At 32.4% G+C, this 22297-nt stretch overlaps 1 protein-coding gene across 1 annotated transcript in view; it reads right to left on the bottom strand.

The window, feature by feature from the left end:
- The window catches only part of TTC21B (tetratricopeptide repeat domain 21B), a 100018-nt gene that overhangs the window by 35881 nt on the left and 41840 nt on the right, over positions 1 to 22297 (bottom strand). Inside the window, exons 16-21 of the mRNA XM_012544768.1 lie at positions 13091 to 13163; positions 9105 to 9215; positions 7112 to 7250; positions 5478 to 5584; positions 1641 to 1829; positions 458 to 568 (exon numbers count right to left, since the gene is read on the bottom strand). Of these exons, the coding sequence (XP_012400222.1) occupies positions 458 to 568; positions 1641 to 1829; positions 5478 to 5584; positions 7112 to 7250; positions 9105 to 9215; positions 13091 to 13163 (730 nt within the window). The remainder of the gene's footprint in view (positions 1 to 457; positions 569 to 1640; positions 1830 to 5477; positions 5585 to 7111; positions 7251 to 9104; positions 9216 to 13090; positions 13164 to 22297) is intronic.

The raw sequence follows: 22297 nt of genomic DNA, 5'->3' as shown, positions 1-22297 counted from the left end.
GCATCATCTCCCTGATGTCACAGTCTTCTTTGAAAAGGAAGGACGACAACAACCACTTAGCCAGAATCACTGTAGAAATGGAAGGGAGATCTCACAGGATTTTCATTTTTCTTTGTTTTATAAGTTGCCATTACTGAAGAATGTGTTATTAAGTGGCCTTCAAAAAATAGATAACTTCTTGGAAAGCAGGCTTAATGTACTGCCAGAACTTAGCATTAACCACATGGAAGATATGATGGAGCCCCTCATTACTGGGCATCGTTTTTTTGTACCAATGGTCATCTACATCACATTGACACATTGAAGTAGGAACTTAATTCACAGCATAAAGAATTTCCAAAACTTTATCCTGAATGATTATTTTAGCAAGTTCTCTTCAAAAGATACAAAGAAAAACAAACACCTATATTTGTCTATATTTGTTGTAGTTTGGTCTCTTATAGCAAAATTCACTAACCATGGTAGCAGCTTCATTATCTTGGTCATTCTTGAGCAAGAGTGCACAATGACGCTGACAAGCAACAGGATCATCTAGTGCCAGGTACAAACGTGCAAGTTCCAACATTGCCTACATATGAGAAAAAAAAGTTGATTAAAATCTTTCTAATTTCTTGTAGAACCAAAAAATATCTGAGTTGAAAAATATAGATTAGTTCCTAAATATAAAGTGATGGTAGTAGAAAAACAACAGATGCTTTCCATGTGTTTTTTCTAATACTTCTAAGATTTAAAAAAAAACCCCAGCAATTTCAGCTTTTGTAAAGGCAATGAAAAATAGCAGAAAAAGTACTTTGTAACTTGGAGTCAGAAGAGTTGCAGAAGAAACTAGTTTTTCTAAGCATTCTAACTTTGTGACTTTGGATAATGCACAACTTCTTTGGATAATTTTCTTTATTTGTAAAACAAAGAAATTAGACTGGATAATTTCTAAGGTTTCTTTTATTTCCCAATACTTAACAAATTAATATTAAACCTTTGGTTACTCAGGATGGCAAGTTGTTTGCTTTTTTAATATTTCATTAATGTTAAAGAACACTTTATATTTTGTTCTCCCTTCTAAAAGTAATATATTAATTTCAGAACTTTCCTATACAAGCTTTAACTTTCTCTTCTTTTATTAAAGAACCATTATGTAGCACAGTATGATTGCTAAGTTTAATAATATGCTAAACAGATCTAAGAATACTCAAATTTCAACTAGCAGAAGCAGGAAAAAGAATTAAGGTTGCCCATACATTTTTATTTTAGATATGTCTGCCCAATACTTTCCTACCCCAATTTCAATAATCATATCCTAAATACAAAACTTATGTGTCTAGTCTTAAATGGTCTAAAATTGATTGCTGAATCACATGATGAACATTTGAAAACAATGACTTAAAGAGATAAACTTTACACTTATATATGGAATTTTCATCCTAATAATTTCATTTTTTAAACATTTTCAATCTATGATACTAGTATTTTTGTTTTTATTCTGAATTTGTTTCCTAACAACATTTCTTTAATTTTCTTTTAAAATGTAATTTGTGTTGAATTTCTTCTCATATTTTATAAACAAGATAGTCAGAATTTGGTATTCTGAGAAACTTGAAGATATTTGGTATCAAAGGTACTATAGAAAATTTATAAGAACTGACCTTGCTATCTGTTTCACAATGAACAAGGGCCTCTTTGTAAAATTTAATTGATTTCTCATAGTCTCGCTGAATAGCAGAATGTTTTGCAATCTCAGTACAAATTTCAGCTGCAAATTGTTTCTGTGTGAGAACTGCATCTGGCTGCTCCATTTGAACACGTTTTAGTACTCGGGCTTGTAATTCTCGAGCCTGAAAGCAATAAAAGATAATGACATGAGGAAATGGAAAAGAGAAAAAAAAAGAAAAAAGTACATCCTAAGTAACTATGACATAAACATTTTATTTCCCACATTATTGGTCCAGTAGTTTGTTTGCAAACAAAATGCCTTTACAATACTTTGCAAGTGAGACAACAAGTATTTTCTTTCCAAGTGCATAAAATGAAAAAGTTCACTTTTGAATGACATGAACCATAACAACAGCGCTATTAAATAAGAACTAGCATTTATATATCACTTAAATTTTGCAAATTATGGCATTCATATTATCTTAATTGATTTTCCCAATAGTTTGTATTTTTCCACAACCCTTCCAATGAAGAATTTTCCAACCTTTTGCTATCTTGTTCCTCTGCTGGGTCTAAGGTGGAAAACTTTACAATTGTTTTTATTTGAATTTTTCTTATTATTAGCAAATTTTTCAGAGATTTAATACTTTCCCAAATGACAGCTTCTCTTCTTACACTAGATAATTCACTATGTCAGTGAAAATTTTTTATTTTGTGTAAGCAAAAATATTTTATAATTTTTAATAGTCTTGATTCTCCTGATTTGATCCACTACTTCTGACCTATGGATAGATATGAAAAATCCTTTATTTAGTTCTCTTAAAAAAAGTTTGTTTCTTACATCATCATAGTTATACCAGGTGTTTCTTCCACTACCCTTTCCAAAGCCATCCCATATAAGAAATAGTATTTTTTTTAAAGACATGACAGGTTGTCTCCATGCACCTTGTCTTCATCAGCATGTTTTGCTTGCAAAGTAGGCATATTTACTTTTAATGTTATTTTTTTATTTCTCTTCTTCTAGACTGTTCTTAATTTCTGCATATTTGCATTTCTAGTCTACTGATGTTTCTTTTATTTTGTTTCTTTAAGATTTGCCACTAGTTTCCAGTTTTTCTAGTCCATATTCCCTATCTAGAATTCCTATTCCATTACTTTTTTGTTATGCAGGGCATAAATTCTGTCCTTTAATTCTCACTTCATTTTTAACCACTCAGAAACAGCATGTTTTTGTTACATTCCATAGGGTCCCTTGTTGTTGGGTTGCTGTTGGATCATTTTCTTTTATTTTGAAGCATTAATTCATAGATGACTGAACTAATTTGCTAGAACTGAAGGTTATATTTCTTTCTGCTATGATTTTCCTGGTGATTTATCTGTTTATGTTCAAGGTCAAGTTTTTCTCTTTCTGAGATCTTTAGTACTTTCAAAGTTGTTTTTCTCCCCTCCCCCCAATACACTTTTTGAATCTCTCTCTCTCTCTCTTTTTCTGAATTTCAATGTGTTTCAGCTTCCTTTTTTGCTAAGCAATTCTTTTTGCTAAATAATTCTCAGGATATCAGCCTTGGTCTGTGCCCCAGGTATCTTTTATATGGATACAAGTAGTTGTTATAGGTGCTAAGTACTTTTTCTCAGTCTTAGTGGAATGTTATATAGACCACATATCCTGCCCTATTCCTTCCATTCTTTAGTATTCTAGTCAGCCACTAACAATTCAGAGAGCTGCCATGCTGGTTCTGTATGGGTCTCTGAGACTCTGGAAGGAAGGGATGATGGGATGTGGCAGTTAGTTCTATTTTAAGCCCAGACATAAGTTTTCCCTTTTCACTTGGTTTCTGGCTCTCCTACAGACAATTTTGCAGCACACAATACTGCCTGTCACAGTGCCTACTATATGGTCCCAGTGACTTTCCTCAGTTTGGAATGTGACAGAGGCATGTTGGTTATTTGTCATGGCCAAACCACTTTTCCACAGCCTTGAGCTAAGATCTCCATGGCACTGGAAAGAAAGAGACCAGGATGTTGGGCTAGGGCAGGCTCAGGGCAGATGGAGTTCAGTGTGTGACGAGTGAACAAAATGTAGAAATCAGTTCATTTCTTAAACCTTCCTTTGGGTTCCAATAATTCTAAATTCTAAATAATGAAGACAACTGAACCTTCTTTATCTTTGGTGCAAATTTCTGTTTTGAGAGGCTGAGGGAACAGAAAAAATATCTACCCTTCCATTTTGTTTTGATTCACATCTATTTTATTTTTAATAGTGTGACTTTTAATACATTATTCAAGTCACATATCCATTTTCAGTTTATTGTAGCATATGGTATGAAATGTCAGTCTAAACGTTAATTTCTACTACAGTGCTTTGCAGTCTTCCCAGCAGTTCTTGTCAGAGTTTTTTTTACAAGTAATTTATGTTTTCAAGTTTATACAACTCTAAGTTATTGAGTTCAATTTTACTCAATTCTTACTTTAATGTTTTACTGATCAAGTATTCTATTTTGTTGTTACAGTTGTTCTATTTTTAATCAATAGCAAAAAATTTTGATGATTAACATTGTTTCATAATAATGAGATGTTGATTCTGTAAGTATTAATCCCCTTTAATTCCTACTTTAAAAATTATTTCCTTGAGATTGTAGTTTGAACAAATTAATCTTTTTTATCATTTTTGTCTAGTTCAACAAATTCTTCCCTTGGCAGTTTGATTGTTATAGTAATAAATCTGTAAATTAGGTTAGGTGGAATAGTCATTTTTAAAATTAAAATTGAAAATTGATACCGCCCAAAAATGAGAGATGAATATCCCTCCAATTGTGGAAATCATTCTTCATTTCTTTTTTTTTTTTTTTACTTCATTTCTTTAAAGACTATTTCATAACTGTATTTATATATATGTTTTGGTAAAATAACTCAAATATTTAATGGATTTTGCTATTATTTTTGAACAGGATTCTTTTTCTATTCCATATTTCTGGTTTTTTGTCATTTACATATAGAAATGTTGCTGATTTTTTAATATACTATGATTTTATTGAAGTTATTTTTACAATTAGTTGCTTTCTTGCTTCTCTGGGATTGTATTATTTTGAATTCTTGAAGCATCTTCTACTTGGTGCAATTCTAAAATCAATTTTGTATTATATTTTTTTGTATATGTAGTCTTTTTTCTCCTTGCTGAGCTGTAAGCTCCTTGGAGTTATTGAGATCATTTCTTCATTCTCAATTATTAAGCATGGTATCTAGGAATTTTTAGCACAAATTCAATACATAGTTGTTGAATTGTAGTGCACACTATTTCAAAACCAAAGTTTTGAAATAGAAAGTTCAACCCATTTATTTAACTGTTTTGTGACTGTTTAAACAATTTCTATAATATTCTAACACCTCCTGTTTTTTTCTTTAGAAAATTCAATTTTATCCAAGAAGAAAAATCAGACTATTATCCTTTCAACTAAGCTACGAATAAAATATTTTGATATCTGGCTATACTGAAACATATTACAATACACACAAAAAGATCATTCATATTTCCTATAAATGGTAAAGTGGCAAAAAGAAAATTGACTTTTTAGGTGACAAAAACAAAACAGTATACATTCTCATTTTGTATGAGCAAAGCATTGCCTGATTAGTAATTATTTATGCATAGAACTATAACTTATTATAATTAGCTAACATTTGTCATGTCATTTAATCATATCTTTTTTCTCTAAAAGTTTATCATATGTAGTAACTACTACACTCAGGCCCATCAATTGTTGGAGGTGGTACAGGGAATGACCACATTGTTTCCCCGCATTTATACATGTATATATTTCCTTCATCATTACCTGTTGCAATGCAATGATTGCTTCAGCAGGCTTTTCCATTTTGCTGTAAACTTTTGCTAGGAGGACTTGATAACGTCCATCTTCTATTAGAGTAGAAAGTTCATTTACTATCAAAAAATTAAATGTTGAAAAAAAAGAAAAAAATTATTTTAGCTAAATAAAAATAAAAAGTATTTTTAAAATTTTCAATTTCTTTTTTGAGGAATGATTAATTCTCAAAGTATGGAATGACAATTACAAAATGCCCAACCATCGTGTAGATAAAAGACTGCTTAGAATCAAGGGGACAAACTTTAGATGACAACTAAATGCAACTGCTACATTAAGAACAAAAATTCTTTAAATATAATTGAAAAACTTTAATTTACACTTGATCTTTTTTCATCTTTCTCCCTTTTTCAACCCTTTCCCTTGCTTCTATCAGAACAATCCTTATCTTTCTTGCCAATATATTCCTGCCCATCAGTCCTCTTGGCTAGATTCTATTCATACCTTTGCCTCCCTCCTCCCATCCCTACCACAGCAGAAAAAACAAATCAGAATTTCATTCTGTTCATACCCTCAGGCCCCAAAGTCTGTATTGGGCAGATCTCCAAGCAACTTAGCAGTCTCCAATAACTACTCACACCTTTTGGATGAACAAAGAATCACTATAATTCTATTGATAAGATGGAAAACTTCTAGTTTTTATCAACTATCCTGTCATATCCTGTCATAGCTTCCTTCCAGGACTTATCCTACTGATGTACCTTAAGGATTACTGGCTTTTCCATCAACTATTTCCATCAACTCTTTTATGTGTTATCTCTTCAGTTAGAGTGTTGAGTTCCTTAAGGTCTGGGGCAGTTTCACTTTCCTGTTTGTATTCCCAATGCTTAGCATATTGTAAATGTTTTAATAAATTATTTTTCAATATTTGTAAGAGATTTGACTATTGTTTAAACAAAAAGCAATAAAATGTCCAAATATTACCCATAAGAAAAGAAGTAAAAGATATACTTTATATAAAGTATAACAGTCTAATTTATAATTTCCATAACTACTGTTATGATTGAAAGTGGGGAAAAAAGGCTATGGCTTGAATATTATGTGAAGAAAAGCTATCTATATTATTGCAGCCAAACATTGCTTCTCACTATTATCCAATTCAAAAATATTTCCAGTATTTAACATTAAAATGCTTAAAAACAAATAAAGGGAAAAACATTTGAGTGAAAATTAATTTAACATTTCATACCTTCAGCATCACTTCAAAATTATGATACATTTTATATAAAATTGTACTGTAGGCATCAGGTATGTTTTTTAAAAATATAAATTTAAATTAATATAAATTTAAATATTAATATAAATTGAATTTTATTTTAAATGCACTCAAGGTGCTAGCCATTTCTGAGAGAGAAGCCTTCTAGAGAAGAATAAATCATTCTATCATATAAATAATTATCTTCTCATGAATTTGTTTTGGATTTTTCAAATATGATGTTTTAGTACAAAGTTATACACTTAAATATTAATTAAAGAACTAATAGTATACACTGAGAGTAGTAGGATTTATGTTAAAGTAAAAATATAAAAAAACTAAATTAAACAACTATGGTGTATGTTATTTTAAATTAATAAGTCATTCATACCAGGTTCATGGGCTAAAGCATGTTGAAGAACTTTCTCTGCTTTTTCATAATGTTTCAGTTTCAGTAAAAGCTCAGCCAGATCACAGCAAAGAAAATTCTGTTGACCACTTTTCAATGCAGCTTCATAATAAGTTATTGCCTAAACAAAAAACTCTTTTTAAGGGGGGAAGGCAATTTAAAAAGCATTCAACAATAGTTACTTTCCATGTACCCCAAACAATAAATACATTTAAAATAACAAACAGGCATAACTAACAAGAGGATAATCTTATTCATAGACACATGTCCTGAAATAGCTTAAATCTTGTGAATTATATATTATGGAAAAAGGGTTTAAAATTTCAAATATAATCATGATATCAAGCTGACATTTTACTTTTTTTTTCTATTGAGACTAGATCTATTACCCTATCTATAGGTACAGCAACTACTCATGAGCCCATTCCAATACTGTTCAGGATGGAAGTTTTAATTTGCTCCATTTTTCCAACCTAGAACAGTTTGTCCTTCCCTAGGCAGCATGCTGCCTACTGTCACTAGAGTTTACCACATTTATGCCAGACTCAATCTAGACACCAACTACAGCTCAGAAATCCTGAACTCAAGAGATATACTTGCCTTCATCTCTTTGAATAGCAGGAATTACAGACTATCTTATCAGTCCTAAAATCCTTTGTGTGAACACATTTCATTTACTTAAGACAAAATTCAAATGAAAGTTATGGGTACAACTTCATATACCAGTTAATCCCATTGTGCTACAACACTAGATGCAGAATAAAATTACAAAAGCCTAATCATCTCATGAGTCCTGAAGAAATTTTCCAAGATTATAGACTGTAAATTTATAACGGAAAACAAGTCAAAATATTTATTTCCAATGAATCAAAAGAAAGCAGGAGGATAAAGAACATTCATATTTATCATATATGAGTAGCAACTGTAATGTAACTTTAAAAATTATGATCTAGGTCTTAGTTTATTTAGTACTTAGGGACAAAAATCTATTTCGGAAAACAGAAAAATTTCTATGTATTCAAAAAATTCTGAATATAATGACAGAGCATTTAAGATCAATCAGCTAGTCTGTACTGTGTACACAGAACACCTTCCTAAACACTGTGGAAAACACAGTTTAATTAAGATATGCTCCTGACCCTAAGGATCTTACCATCTAAGCATGAAATAAGTTACATAGGCCATTGTAGAATAGTAAATGTATTATAAAATTCTTTTAAAGGGAAAATTTTTTTTTTACCAAAAGCAAGCAAGTCTTGTCAGACTTCCCAGAGAAAGTGGCATCTGACTTAAACTTTAATCAGTTAGTATTTAAGTGCTTACTATGTGTTAAGCTTTGGGGATTCAAAGAGAAACAAAAGATCGTTCCTGTTCTTATGAAGCTCAACATTGGAGGATGGTGAGCAATTTTGCAGGTGAAAAATATGAGAAAAGATACTTCAGGTATATGGAAGAAAATGACAAAGGTGAGAAGACACAGGACACAAATGGAGGTAGGTGACATAGCATAGTACAGCTGGCATATAGTACAAGAAATATGAAATAGCAAGAAAAGATAAGGATGGAGATATTTCAATGAAAGGTAAAGCTGTCTAACCATTATTTAGAGTAGATATTCTTAAAATTTTTCCCCTTTCAACTTCTTTTTGACCCAGAAACTCCAAGTATATGGGCACATAAAACAGGCATACAAATCAAACATTTACTGTTAATAAATTATAATTTTATGATTCCCACATTCTTGTGGAGTTGCACCTCACAGTTCAAGAAGCAGTAGAGAGCCACATAAGATTTTTCAGCAAGAAGTGACATGATTACAATTTGCTATCAAAGAAAAATTCCAGTTTGTGAATGCCAATTCAATTTTTTACATATCAGGTGTGTGTATGCAATTTTTTGAAGGGCTACTCTATGATACATGGCTTGGAAAATCGGGTCCTGTGGGTTTATAACCCACTACATAATATGTAAGTACCTTGGAATAGTTATGTGTCTTAACCAGGGCTTTCCCAATCTTACTTGCTAGAATACCATCTTTTGGGTTCTGCTTGAGAGCTTGCTCATATGCTTCTATGGCTTCTTCAGGCTAGAGTTGTTAGAAATAAGAAGAGATAAAGAGTAATTAACTAGGTCAGGCAAATTAAAATAAGTCTCACGTTTCCCTCATTAGCTTATTAATTTGGATTACTTTGTAGAGCTAATTATATGTGTAGCAATATCAAGAAGCTATAGTTGTCTGACAGGCCAACTTTCAAGAGTTAAAAGGAATCAGTCACCATTATCAGGGCTATCTGCATGTGACTCATTAATAAAAACCCAACTCATTGAAATGGGTCACAATTGACAAGTTGCACTTTTCCTTATCAATTAGATCACAACAAAGCCTGGAACTCAATAATGAAGGGTACTTTACCACCCATGGCAGCTGACTGCCCTATTACTATGCCTAATCAAAAGGGCTGTTTATTGTGCTTTTGGTGGTCTTTTCCATATTCAATAAAAAATAAAATTTGTACACCTGGGCTCTCAAATAAGTGCTAGTCATCTATTTCTTATACTACAATTTTCCTTTTGTAATTATCTGACATTTGTAACAATATCAAAATTTTATCATTAATGTGGAACTGCTCCTTGAATGATGCTGAGCATAATTACCCATGATCCTAGATACAATTACCCATGATCCTAGATACAATTCATATTGATTCTCTCAGATAAATTCATGACTGAGCTCACTCTACAACTGTCAGAGGCCTTATTCCCTGTTTTTTCTTCATAGGATGAGGATACTGACTAAACATACCAGCAATTTACTAGTTATTACTTGCTCCAGTCACATGACATGTGAATATTCATCTTTTTCAATTATCTATCACCTATGATATTTTACTCCAGTTTATTCAGATAAAAATTTATCATAATTTTTTTGCTAATATGTTTCAGCCTGCTCATTCATCTCTACTAGTGATATGTATTTTTACTTTTTGAAGATTGTAGTGTTCCATGACCTGTAGACATATAATAATGCTAGAATTATGCAGTTAGATGACACAGCAGACAGTGCTGGGTTTAAATTCAAGACCTTCAAATTCTTACCTCATATACTGCCTGGGTATGTAACCTGGGCAAGCTGCTTGTTATCTTTTAGCCTCAGTTTCATCATCTATATATTAGGAATGATGAAAGCACCTATATTATGGGGTTGTTGTAAAGATCAAATGAGATAACATATATAAAGGGTTCAGTTTCCCCAAAAAGATTCTGATTATTGATTATGAAAGTTTCATTAAGGAGGTCCTCAGTCTCATGTGCAGAAGATTTCAATAAATATTTTCTATAGACAGTAGACTGTTAGTTGATAAGTTCTTTTGTTTTGAGTGGGAGGAAGTCATGCTGAATATTGGCTCCAGTTGTTTTTTTGTTTTGTTTTGTTTTTTTTAAACATGAAACCTTTCCAGATTCTCTACATACCTGCTAGTGCCTTAGGTCCCCAAACTACCTTATACTTATTTTATTTATATTTTGTAAATATATGCATATGATCTCAATAAAAACCCTTAAGCTTCTTAAGGACAGAGACTGTTTCATTTTTGTCTTTTTATCCCTTATACTTGGCACATGATAGGCACTAAATAAATGATTGTTGAATAAATGGAATGAAGTGAACAAAGAATAAAGGTTTTTTTTTCCCTTACTCCTTTGGTATATATTTTTAAAAAATTATTTATTTTCAATACACATTGCTTAATGAATCATTTTGGGAGAGAAAGATCAGAGCAAAAAGGAAAAATTATGTAGGACAAAAAAAAAAAAAAAAAAAAGACAAAGAAGAACATAGCATGTGTTGATTTACATTCAATCTCCATAGTTCTTTTTCTGGATACAGATAGCATTTTCTGTCCAAAGTCTATTGGGATTTCTTTGGATCAATGAAACAGTGAGCAGAACCATTTCATAGTTGATTATCCAACATTCTTGTCATTATTGTCTACAATGTATTTCTGGTTCTGCTCGTGTCACTTGACACCAGGTCATGTAAATCTTTCCAGGTCTTTCTATAATCAGCTTGTTCATCATTTTTTAATAGAACAATAATATTCTATTATCTTCAAACACCACAACTTAATCAGCCATTCCCCAATTGATGGGCATCTACTCATTTTCCAATTCTTTGTTACCACAAAAAGAATTGCTACGAACATTTTTGCACATGTGGGTCCTTTTTTCTCCTTTATAATTTTCTTGGGATACAGACCAAGTAGTGGCACTGATGGGTGAAAGGATATGCATGGTTTGATAGCCCTTTGGGCACAGTTCCAGATAGCTTTCCAGAATAGTTGGATCATTTAACATCTCTACCAATAGTGCCTCTGTGTTCCAATTTTCCCACTTCCCCTGCAACATTTATAGTTATCTTTTCTTGTCATTTTAGCCCATCTGAGAGGTGTGAGGTGGTACCTCAAGAGTTGTTTTAATTTGCATTTCTATAATCAATAGTGATTTAGAGCATTTTTTAATATAACTATAGATGACTTTAATTTCGCCATCTGAAAATTGTCTGTTCATATCCTTTTGACCATTTATCAACTCAGGGATAACTTGTATTCTTACAAATTTGACAGAGTTCTTTATATATTTCAGAAATGAGAAACATAGGCTGTTAAAGATTTTCCCCCAGTTTTGTACTTCCCTTTTTATCTTATTTCTGTTGGTTTTGTTTATGCAAAAACTTTGTAGTTTAATGTAATCAAACTTGTCCATTTTGTCTTTCATAATCTCTAGTTCTTCTTTGGTAATAAATTCTTCCCTTCTCCAAAGATCTGATAGGTAAATTGTCCCTTTTTCTCCTAATTTGTTTATGGTATCATTCTTTATGCCCAAATGATGTACCCATTTTGACCTTATTTTGATATGGGGTGGGAGATGTAGGTCTATGCTGAGTTTCTGACATTATTTTTCAATTTTCCCAGCAATTTTTGTTAAATATTAAGTTCTTATTTCCAAAGCTAGAGTTTGGGGGTTTATCAAATATTAAATTATTATACACCTTAATTATTGTGTAGTATGTATCTAATCTTTTTCATTGATCCACCACTCTTATTTCTTAGCCAGTACCAAATGTTTTTATGACAGCTGCTTTATAATATAGTTTTAAGTTTGGCCTGCTAAGCCACCATCCTTTTTATTTTTTCATTAATTCCCTTGATATTCTTGACCTTTTTTCTTCCAGATGAATGTTGTTATTATTTCTTCTAGTTCTATAAAATAATTTTTTGGTAGTTTGATGTGGCACTGAACAAGTAGACCAACTTAGGCAGAATTGTCATTTTTATTATATTATCTTGGCTCCTTTGGTATATTCTTTTAATATACCTTGTGAATTCTTCTTTCAATACCCTCTATAGATACTTGTTCTAATGTAAGTGTTTTTCCAATCTATTCTCTTTAGTGCCATTTCTATATCCCCAGAAATCACATTTGGAACTATTCATTAGTATACAAGTGTGGGGGCTATACTGTTGACTACTTAAAAAGTTTGTTACAAAAATGACTGCAAAATTGCTTAACTTTGTCTTCTATTTTCATCCTTAAAAACAGCACTTGCTTAACTTATTGGACCTCTTACTGAGCTTTATCTAAACTGGTTTATAGTTTAAAATAGAAAAATATAAATTTTAAAATATTATGACATCTTTTTCTTATTTTTATTCTTCCTTCTACCTTTGTACTAGTTTTAATCTGTGCTCTAACAAGGGGAGGTTACTTTACACAGGTATCTGATTCAATGATGACTTCCCTACAAGTCACAATTTCATTTTTATGGTATGTCATCCTAATACTTATCATCTTAAAACTTAATTTGTTAATTGTTAATTGTCTAATAATTCTACTTTATCTTAACTATCTTGTGTTAATTCTTAAGAATATTCAATTAGAGTCAGAAGTACTGCAAGTTCTTACCTCTTGTATGTTCATATATGCATCACCAAGTAGAAGAAAAGTATGAGGACTGGGCAGTTTTTCTACAAGGTCTCTGGAAGAAAAATTTTACTAATTCAATTATTTTTAATATGTATGTACAAATATCCCTCTAAATCTAAAATCTACTTGTTTTCCAAATCTTTTTAGGTATATGATTTACATAAACTATTATTAATTGTACTTACTATATGCTTTACATTGAACTATATTTATAGTATAAAAATTACAAAGATCATGGTCAAAATTTATCATAAATATAACATCTAATGTCTCTTCTTAAATAATAAAAGTATAATAATAAAATATTTATTCAAACAGGAAATTGGGCAACTTCTGTTAAAATGAATTAATTTTGTTTTATTGAATATATTCATGTCCAAGACATGCAGACAGCAAAAAGCAATATATAAATGTAAAGACCTTAGAACTTGTTTTCTTGGAGGAAAAAATCATGATTATCTTTTTATGTTTGGTTATTCATCTTTCATAGATATCCAAAGAATCTGACTTCCTCAATGCTATATATAGCATGACTACTCTTGTGCATAATTAATTAATTAGTGAATTAAGAATGAAAGTAGCTTTCCCAGTGATTTTCTCTCACTCAAATTTTTTTTCTTCCCTATTCTTGATGTCTTTTGATGGGTCAAGAGTATTCAAAATGTTATTTCTGCACTGCTAAGAGAAAGGACTGCAAATTAACACTAACATCCAATCTTGTTGCACATTTACAACTTATTCATAGGTATAAAGTATTATTCTATGTTAAGAATTTAAACTATGATGTTTTGGAGACAGTAGTAGATGATAAAGCTTACAAATTCTGGTGCTTAGTTTGCCAGTTGATTGCCAGCCAAAAAAAACATTTATTAAGTACCTACTAAGTACCAGGTGCTAAGCATGCAAAGAAAGGCAAAAGAAAATCTTTGCTTTCGAGGTGCTCAGAGAATAATAAGGGAAACTGCATGTAAACAGCTATGTATAAATAAGTTATGTGCAAGTTATCTAACCTTGCTTAGCATTTTTGCTCCTTAGCATGAACTTGCCCCAACTGCCCAAGACTTTGAAAGAATTTCACCCTTAGGTTAAAATACTGTTGTCTTCTAAAATCTCTAAATTTTTCACTTAATGATTAGGAAGCTTCCCCTTTCCCTCCCCCTACCCAGTCAGACTCTCCCCATTTCAGTGATTCTGAACCTCTTTAGATCAACAACAAAATTCCACTACTCATCCCTGCCAATTCCTTATTCCCATTTCCCTCAACTCCCTTCTACTCCAACCAAAAGCTATTACTCTCTGCTGCTTGAAATTCCTGCTTCACAAGGCAAAAAAACTTGCTTTCATCTTAAATCCTTTCCTCTCATTTCTTCCTTCTTCTTGATGATAACAGGCTCCTTGATTACCCTTTCCAGCAATAGCTGCACTTCCATTCCTTCCTTCCAATATACTTGTCAAAGTGGGAAATTGTTTATTTCCCACTACCATTTTCTAGTTCTCTTCCAAATATGTCTTCTTTGAGATTCATGCAGTTCATATCTATCAACCAACCAAAGCCCTGGCAACAGCTACCAGTCTAGCCTCAGACACTTATGAGTTGTATTCCCAGGAACAAGTTGCTTTGTCATGTTTGCCTCAGTTTCTTCAACTGTAAAATAGGGATAATATCTACTTCATAGAGTTGTGAGAATCAAATGAGACAAGATTTGTAAATTGCTAAAAAGTCCTGACAGATACTAGGTATTATATAAATGATAGTTTTATTACTATCATTGTTACTGTTATGCCTCTCATCTAGTCATTGCCCATAAATGCACCACCTACCTACCTGCACATGAACTCTGAAAGTACTTTATTTTAATAATCACTTTCCACCACTCCCTCTGACTTCTAATACCAAACCCTGCCCTTTGTTTACCTTGGACTTCTAATCCCTCAACTCTTCAGTTTTCTCTCAGGCCATAATGTTTACACAAGCAACACTCTCCCTTTTCCCTTCTGAATCCTCGATGAACCAGTTTATCTCTACACAATGACCTCTTCTCCTGAGTCTCTTGCTCCTTATGTTATTACCAGTTACACACTAGTAGGTCTCTGTCCTAGGTTATTCCCATTATCCATTGCCCACACTCAAATGCTAAATAAAGGCAGAAAATTACACAACCATCCCTGAGTGAATTTAATACATATTTATGTTCTATATCCTCAGCTATTCTCTCACTGTAGTAAGTCAATTGTTTCCAAACTCTCTCATTAATTTACTAACCCACTCACCACAATGGCTATTCCAAATCTTTTTACCCCTTCTGAAAACTCCCATCTCTTTCAATTGAGAATCTTGCCTAATATTTCACTGCAAAAAAATGGGGCCATTTGCCATGATCCCACTTTTCTTTTGCTTCTTATCTCACATATTCCAGAGGCCTTTTGCCATTATCTCCGCCTGTCTGACATGAAGAAGCAGGCTTCCTTGCCAACCCCAAACCCTCTATATGTACAAGTGATCTCCTCTTGTCCATTGCTTCCTTTATCATCTTCATTCACTTACCTTCAATCTTTCCCCAACTACTGGCTGCTTCCCTTTGCATATTCCCCATATCTCTCCCATCAACAAAAATGGTACATCCATTCCTGTTAACAATGATTCATATCTTTCCTTTTATGTCTAAATTCCACAAAAAAGAGTTTAGCTCCAACCCAATTAAGTGAAGTATCAGGGCAGAGCTCTTGAAGAGGTAAATATTGGGCATAATAATTCCATATTTGCTGGTGAATAAGAAGAAATAGGAAGTGACAGCCTAAGTGGTTTAGGTTTTAGGCCTTAGTCATTCTGAGATTTTCCAGAGAAGACTATCAGAAGCATTTCCATATTCTTCATCTTCATTGTAATATGCCTATGGCAGGGAGATAAATATTTAATGCATTTAGTTTTCTCTGATTTTTTTCCTGAGTTTTCTCCTCATACTGATCTGCTTTACACTGAGTCACATCTCCCACACAATAAAAGTCAGATTTTCTTTGAGAAATTTTCTTAAGACTAAGCACAATAGAAAGAACTTTGGATTTGGAGTCAGACTCTAAATCATGGTTTAAAGTCTGGTTCACCAACTTTTATCCTTGACCAAGTTACTTCCATTTTCTGGGTGTCAGTTTCATTATTTAAATTTAGATAACGAGATTAAATTTATTCATACAGCAAGCAAGTGTTGAGCACTGAGGATATAAAGACAAAAAATGTAAAACGAAAGAATTTTTGACTTTTGAGAAACTTATAGTTTAAAGGAAGAAGTTACTTTTGTATTCATTCTTTCAGAAATAATTATCCACTTCATCTATATCTTGTTTTTACCCAGGATCATACATGATTTATATATACTAGATTATAAGTCCCAGAAATGGCATGTTATATTTTTCTTAGCACATGGGTCTCAAAGGTTTGACTTACTAGGTTTTGTAACGCCCGAGAAACTGAGGCAAGACAGAGATTAGAGAGGTTTTAATATTCCATTTGGATTTCTGAGGGGGAGATTGTACTGGGGGAATACTGCCCCCAGAGCTGATGTCCAAAATATATAGCAGCGAATGTGAGTTCTCAATGATAGTGGGAATCTCCAGGCAGGGACCATCAATTCGGTTCCGACAGGTTATGGGTTGGACCATAAATTCTAACAAATTGGGAGTTAAGGAGATGTCTAACTAGAGCCAGGAAGTCTGGACTTAGAGGATACAGATAATGCCAATTAGGTATCTGAGATAGGACATCTGGAGTCTTATCTTCTGGAATGTCAGATCTCCACAGCCCTAATTATCTCAGTTTTAATGAGTAGAAAAGGGGAGTTGCAACCAGGGAAACTGAGGCAGGACAATAAAAGGGAACTATGACACAACAGTATGACAGGTAAAAACATCCTTAGGCCTTAGTTTTTTCATCAGCAAAATGACTAAACTGGATTAAATGGCCTCTGATGTTTCTTCTAGCTCTAGATTTGTGATGATATGGACACTCTGGAGACATGATATTAAGTCATAATTTTCTTAGTAAAATTTAACATTGAAGGACAATTCATATACAAGAAACAGTAAAAATGGCATCTTTAACGGTTTAGCAGGAATTAAAATCAAGTAAGGGGTATTTCAATAGTTTAAACTATTAAAGTTTAAAACTAGACAAAAATTTTTGGGAAGCCTTCCATAGCATTAATATAGATTCATTTTTTAAAAGGAAATTTATCTAACAGTAATAAATATTCTGAAAAAAGCCTTTTTCCATAAGGATAGCTAATAAAATTACGATATTACAAGGATGACATTAAAAACATTCAAATTAAATAGAATTTAAAGGTCTATGAAGGTCTTTCTTCACAACTTTTACAAATTGAGCCTCATAAAAAACCTTGTGAAGTAAACATAATAGGTATCGTCTCTTTACAGATGACAAAACTGAGAGCATAAAGCAAAAAAGAGCCAATTAATTTAAGAACTAAATTGAGATGTTTACAGAATAATGCAAATAGCACTTTCCAATGAAGATGGTCACTAGTAAGCTGTACTACACAGGAGCCAGATTCTATGGTGTAAATGTTAAGTGGTATTTATTATGGGAATCCTAGAATGGTACATGCATTAAAAGAATCTCAAGATTTAACAAGTTTAATATTCTTAAAAGTTAAGAATCTGTTAACATTGACTGGCAATTTCTAGATTTTGTATTTTACTACTGAAAATGTGATTTTACAGGTTTGTTTTTGTATTTAACCTATGAAAAATACTATATACTGTATTCCCTGCAATAATATCATATTCTCCTCTTGACCAGTAGATAATTGATTTATAAATAGGTTTTTGCATGCATGTAGGCATGATTAGCTAACAGTTAATGATACTAATCAGATTTCCCATTTTTTGAAAATTAAGACATTGGATGTTGTTTTATTGTTATTAAAGCACTAACCAACCATAAACAAATATTATCAATTTTTTTTAACACCAAAACAAATGAATCTCTTATCAAAAGTTGCTTGGAAACAAAATGAGAAATAAAAGAAAAAGGTATTAAGAATACAAGATACTATTTTCCCATTTGTTTTTACTATCAAAAAGTGTTAGATTTGGTAAAGTAAAATGTTGTTTTAAAAGCTCTCCTGTGCTAGAATAAAAAGAAGGGCCTGAGATTTGACGCTTACTATTTTTTTTAAACTATGGGAGTCATCTAATTTATAAGAAATCAAACCATTCTCCAATTGATAAATGGTCAAAGGATATGAACAGACAATTCTCAGATGAAGAAATTGAAACTATTTCTAGCCATATGAAAAGATGCTCAAGTCATTATTAATCAGAGAAATGCAAATTAAGACAATTCTGAGATACCACTACACACCTGTCAGACTGGCTAGAATGACAGGGAAAGATAATGTGGAATGTTGGAAGGGATGTTGGAAAACAGGGACACTAATACATTGTTGGTGGAACTGAGAATACATCCAACCATTCTGGAGAGCAATTTGGAACTATGCTCAAAAAGTTATCAAACTGTGCATACCCTTTGATCCAGCAGTGCTACTACTGGGATTATATCCCAAAGAGATCATAAAGAAGGGAAAGGGACCTGTATGTGCATGAATGTTTGTTGCAGCCCTTTTTGTAGTGGCTAAAAACTGGAAACTGAATGGATGTCCATCAGTTGGAGAATGGCTGAATAAATTGTGGTATATGAATATTATGGAATATTACTGTTCTGTAAGAAATGACCAACAGGGTGATTTCAGAAAGGCCTGGAGAGACTTACACGAACTGATGCTGAGTGAAATGAGCAGGACCAGGAGATCATTATATACTTCAACAACAATACTATATGATGACCAGTTCTGATGGACCTGGCCATCCTCAGCAACGAGATCAACCAAATCATTTCTAATGGAGCAGTAATGAACTGAACTAGCTATACCCAGTGAAAGAACTCTGGGAGATGACTAAAAACCATTACATTGAATTCCCAATCCCTATATTTTTGCCCACCTGCATTTTTGATTTCCTTCACAGGCTAATTGTACAATATTTCAGAGTCCGATTCTTTCTGTACAGCAAAATAACGCTTTGGTCTTGTATACTTATTGTGTATCTAATTTATATTTTAATATATTTAACATCTACTGGTCATCCTGCCATCTGGGGGAGGGGTGAGGAGAAGGAGGGGAAAAATTGGAACAAGAGGTTTGACAATTGTCAATACTGTAAAGTTACCCATACATATAACCTGTAAATAAAAGACTATTAAAAACAAAAACAAAAACAAAAACAAAACCTATTGGAGTCACTTCACCTTTGTATGAAAAATTCTTTCTTTTTACATCTTTTGTCTTTATATCTTAAACGTTCAATATATTATAGAAATCGAACAACTGCTTGCTGAATGAATAAATTTAATCTTTAAGTTTAATTTAATTAATAAATTTAATTTAATTTAAGGTTAAAAAATTTAAAAATCTTATATTTCCTTGTTTGTCATCTTCCTTCCACTTCCCCTGGTACAACATGAGTTCCTTGGAAATAACTATTGTCTTAATTATTTTTATTTGTATATCTTTTATGTTTAGCACATAGTGTATAATACTTAGTAATCACTTAATGCTTATCAACTGATTTATCTTTGGACAATATGACTTTACCTAGTTATCACTTAATGGTTGTCAACTGATTTATCTTTGCACAATATGACTTAAGTCAGCAGACTGTCAATGTTTCTGCAAACTTGTTTTCTTCTCCATTTCTTCTACTGTTTTGAAAAGCAGTATCACTCAATCTTCATCTATCCTCTTCTACAGGAATTTGTAAATTTATTTATAGTCTAACTTGGCATTGTCCACAGCTGCCATTTCTCTTTGGCTGACAAGAAGATCAAGTACTTTTTGATTCAGACTGTGTTCTTCAACTCTAAATCCTATGATTTTTCCAAAGCATAACTTTGCTTCCACATGATAGCTCTTCAACTATTTAAAGATAGCTCTCATCCCCACAATACTCCCCAAATAGCTTCTAACCTATAAATATACAAAGCTAATTCACCTGAACTTGCAACTTGCTTATGATATTTTTTTAACCTTTTTAATTAATAATGAGTGAAGGGACACTTTATAACCTTTAGTGAGAACCATTCATACAAAAAATTTATCTGGGTGCTTTTATTTATCTGGGTGCAAGTTGCAAAACTATTCAATGGCATTAGTCAAGTCAGAATCTTCAAAGAATTTCAATAGCTACCTTAATTCAATAGTATGTTGATCTATAAACATTTATGTGGACTGCAAGGTAATAATTTTCTTTACATAGTACAGTGAATGCATCCTCTATAGAGCTAAACTATACATTGCATGGCATGCAGAAGTGAGTGTGAACCATGACTCTGATGTTTACTAGGAATGTTACCATGAAAAAGTCACAACCTTTCTGAGTCTCAATCCCTCATCTCTTCCTTGGATACTCCCTGTAGTGTCCATTCCACAGGGCTTTTGTGCAGAACAAATGAGATAATAAATGTTGAGCAGTTTATAAACTTATAAAGCACTAAATAAATGTTGGCTATTATTACTAATTACTCTATTTATATTTTAAAGTATTTGCTATTTTGCCCCAACCTTTCTCTTTTATTTTCATTATATATTAATCCCTATTCCACAATGCATGGCCTGGCCAAATTGGCATACTCTTTATTCTTCCCATGTAGCATGCCATCTCCCATCTCTCTGGTTTTGTAAAGTTAATCTCACAGGCCTGAAATGCAGTCCTCCTTCATCTTTGCCCCAAAGAAATCCTCTTTTCCTTCAAGATGCAGTTAAAATTCTGTATTTTATATGAAGGCTTTATTAAATCTTCCCGTGTTCTTCCTCTACAGTTATACTATAGATACTTACATAGATGTCTCATTTAACAGAATGTTAATCCCTGAGAAAAGAGGCTGTTTCATTCTTCATCTGTGCATTTAGTCCTCAGCATCTAGTGCAGCATTTAGCATGCAAGGATAGGGATAGATCGGATTTATGATTTCAGGGACTTATAGGTAAATCTTAGGTGAGGAAACTCCCTCTATTAATATAGGTTAACATCTCTGCAATTCCTAGTTTGAGAGTCTAGAATACTGGGAGACTATTAATTGACTTCACCAGTGTCACATATTTATCCATTATTTGTCAGAAAAAGAACTTCAAGTTCAGGCCTTTATCTAACTGTGGCAAATAGTAGGCACTTAAAAAATGCTTGATTAATTGATACAATCAAGCTAATCAACATTAAGATGCAAATGAATTTTTTTTTTTATGCCCTTCCTGTTCCATAAAGGATAGAGAAGTCAGATGAGAAACAGAATACTGCTTTTCCCATGAAAATACTACTCTATTTTTGTGGCAAGCTCTTTTCTTCTCTGATATCAATAGTGTCTGGTGTTCACCGACCCCATAACTTTCTATGGTTCCAATCTCTTACAATCTATTCCCTTTTCTTATCTCTTGGGTCCCATGGTGTTTTTACAGGCTTCTCAGTTTTCATTTGAGAAAGCTTTGTTTGTTACAGACAATACAAGCCAATCTGCATGTTTCTTTCTCTTTGGTTAATGGATTGTTTTTGAGTGTTGTGGTTATAATCTTAGACTCTTCAACATTATTTTGTAGTTTTCATTGTTTCCTAGTGCTTTAGGAATCCTATTTCATCACCAAAAGGTTTTTTTTTTTTTTTTTTTTTTTTTCAAATCTTCTAACCGACTTCTAGCTTCTGTGACAATTCCAGATGGTTGGCCTCCAAAGCAAAGCTGAGTATAGCTGAAATGAATCTGAATCTGTATTGTTATAATAATAGCCTCTCAATATTGCTTTTTGAGAACTATATTCCTTATATTCAAGCATTTTGCTATCACTTGCTTTTTTTCTCCTCAAAAGGCATAACCAAAGCAATTCTACTTAAGGATTCCAACTAGCTGGATCCAGTTAACTGATAATCTTCTATTACAGTGTTATTACAGTAATCCAGTGGATCCATGATTTCACTGATGTGGGTACCCCCTTCATCAGTGGATATTGCAACTTATTCATGGATTCTTGTCCTTGTTTTTCAATAAGTCTTCCATAGAAGATCCACCCAATACACTGAAAAACTATGACTTTTTTACATTTCTTAAATATAAGTGGAATACATTGGCTG

This window comes from Sarcophilus harrisii, chromosome 3 (genome assembly GCF_902635505.1).
Source record: "Sarcophilus harrisii chromosome 3, mSarHar1.11, whole genome shotgun sequence".
In the NCBI taxonomy this organism is placed as follows: domain Eukaryota; kingdom Metazoa; phylum Chordata; class Mammalia; order Dasyuromorphia; family Dasyuridae; genus Sarcophilus; species Sarcophilus harrisii.
This window is presented reverse-complemented; position numbering and strand designations above follow the sequence as displayed.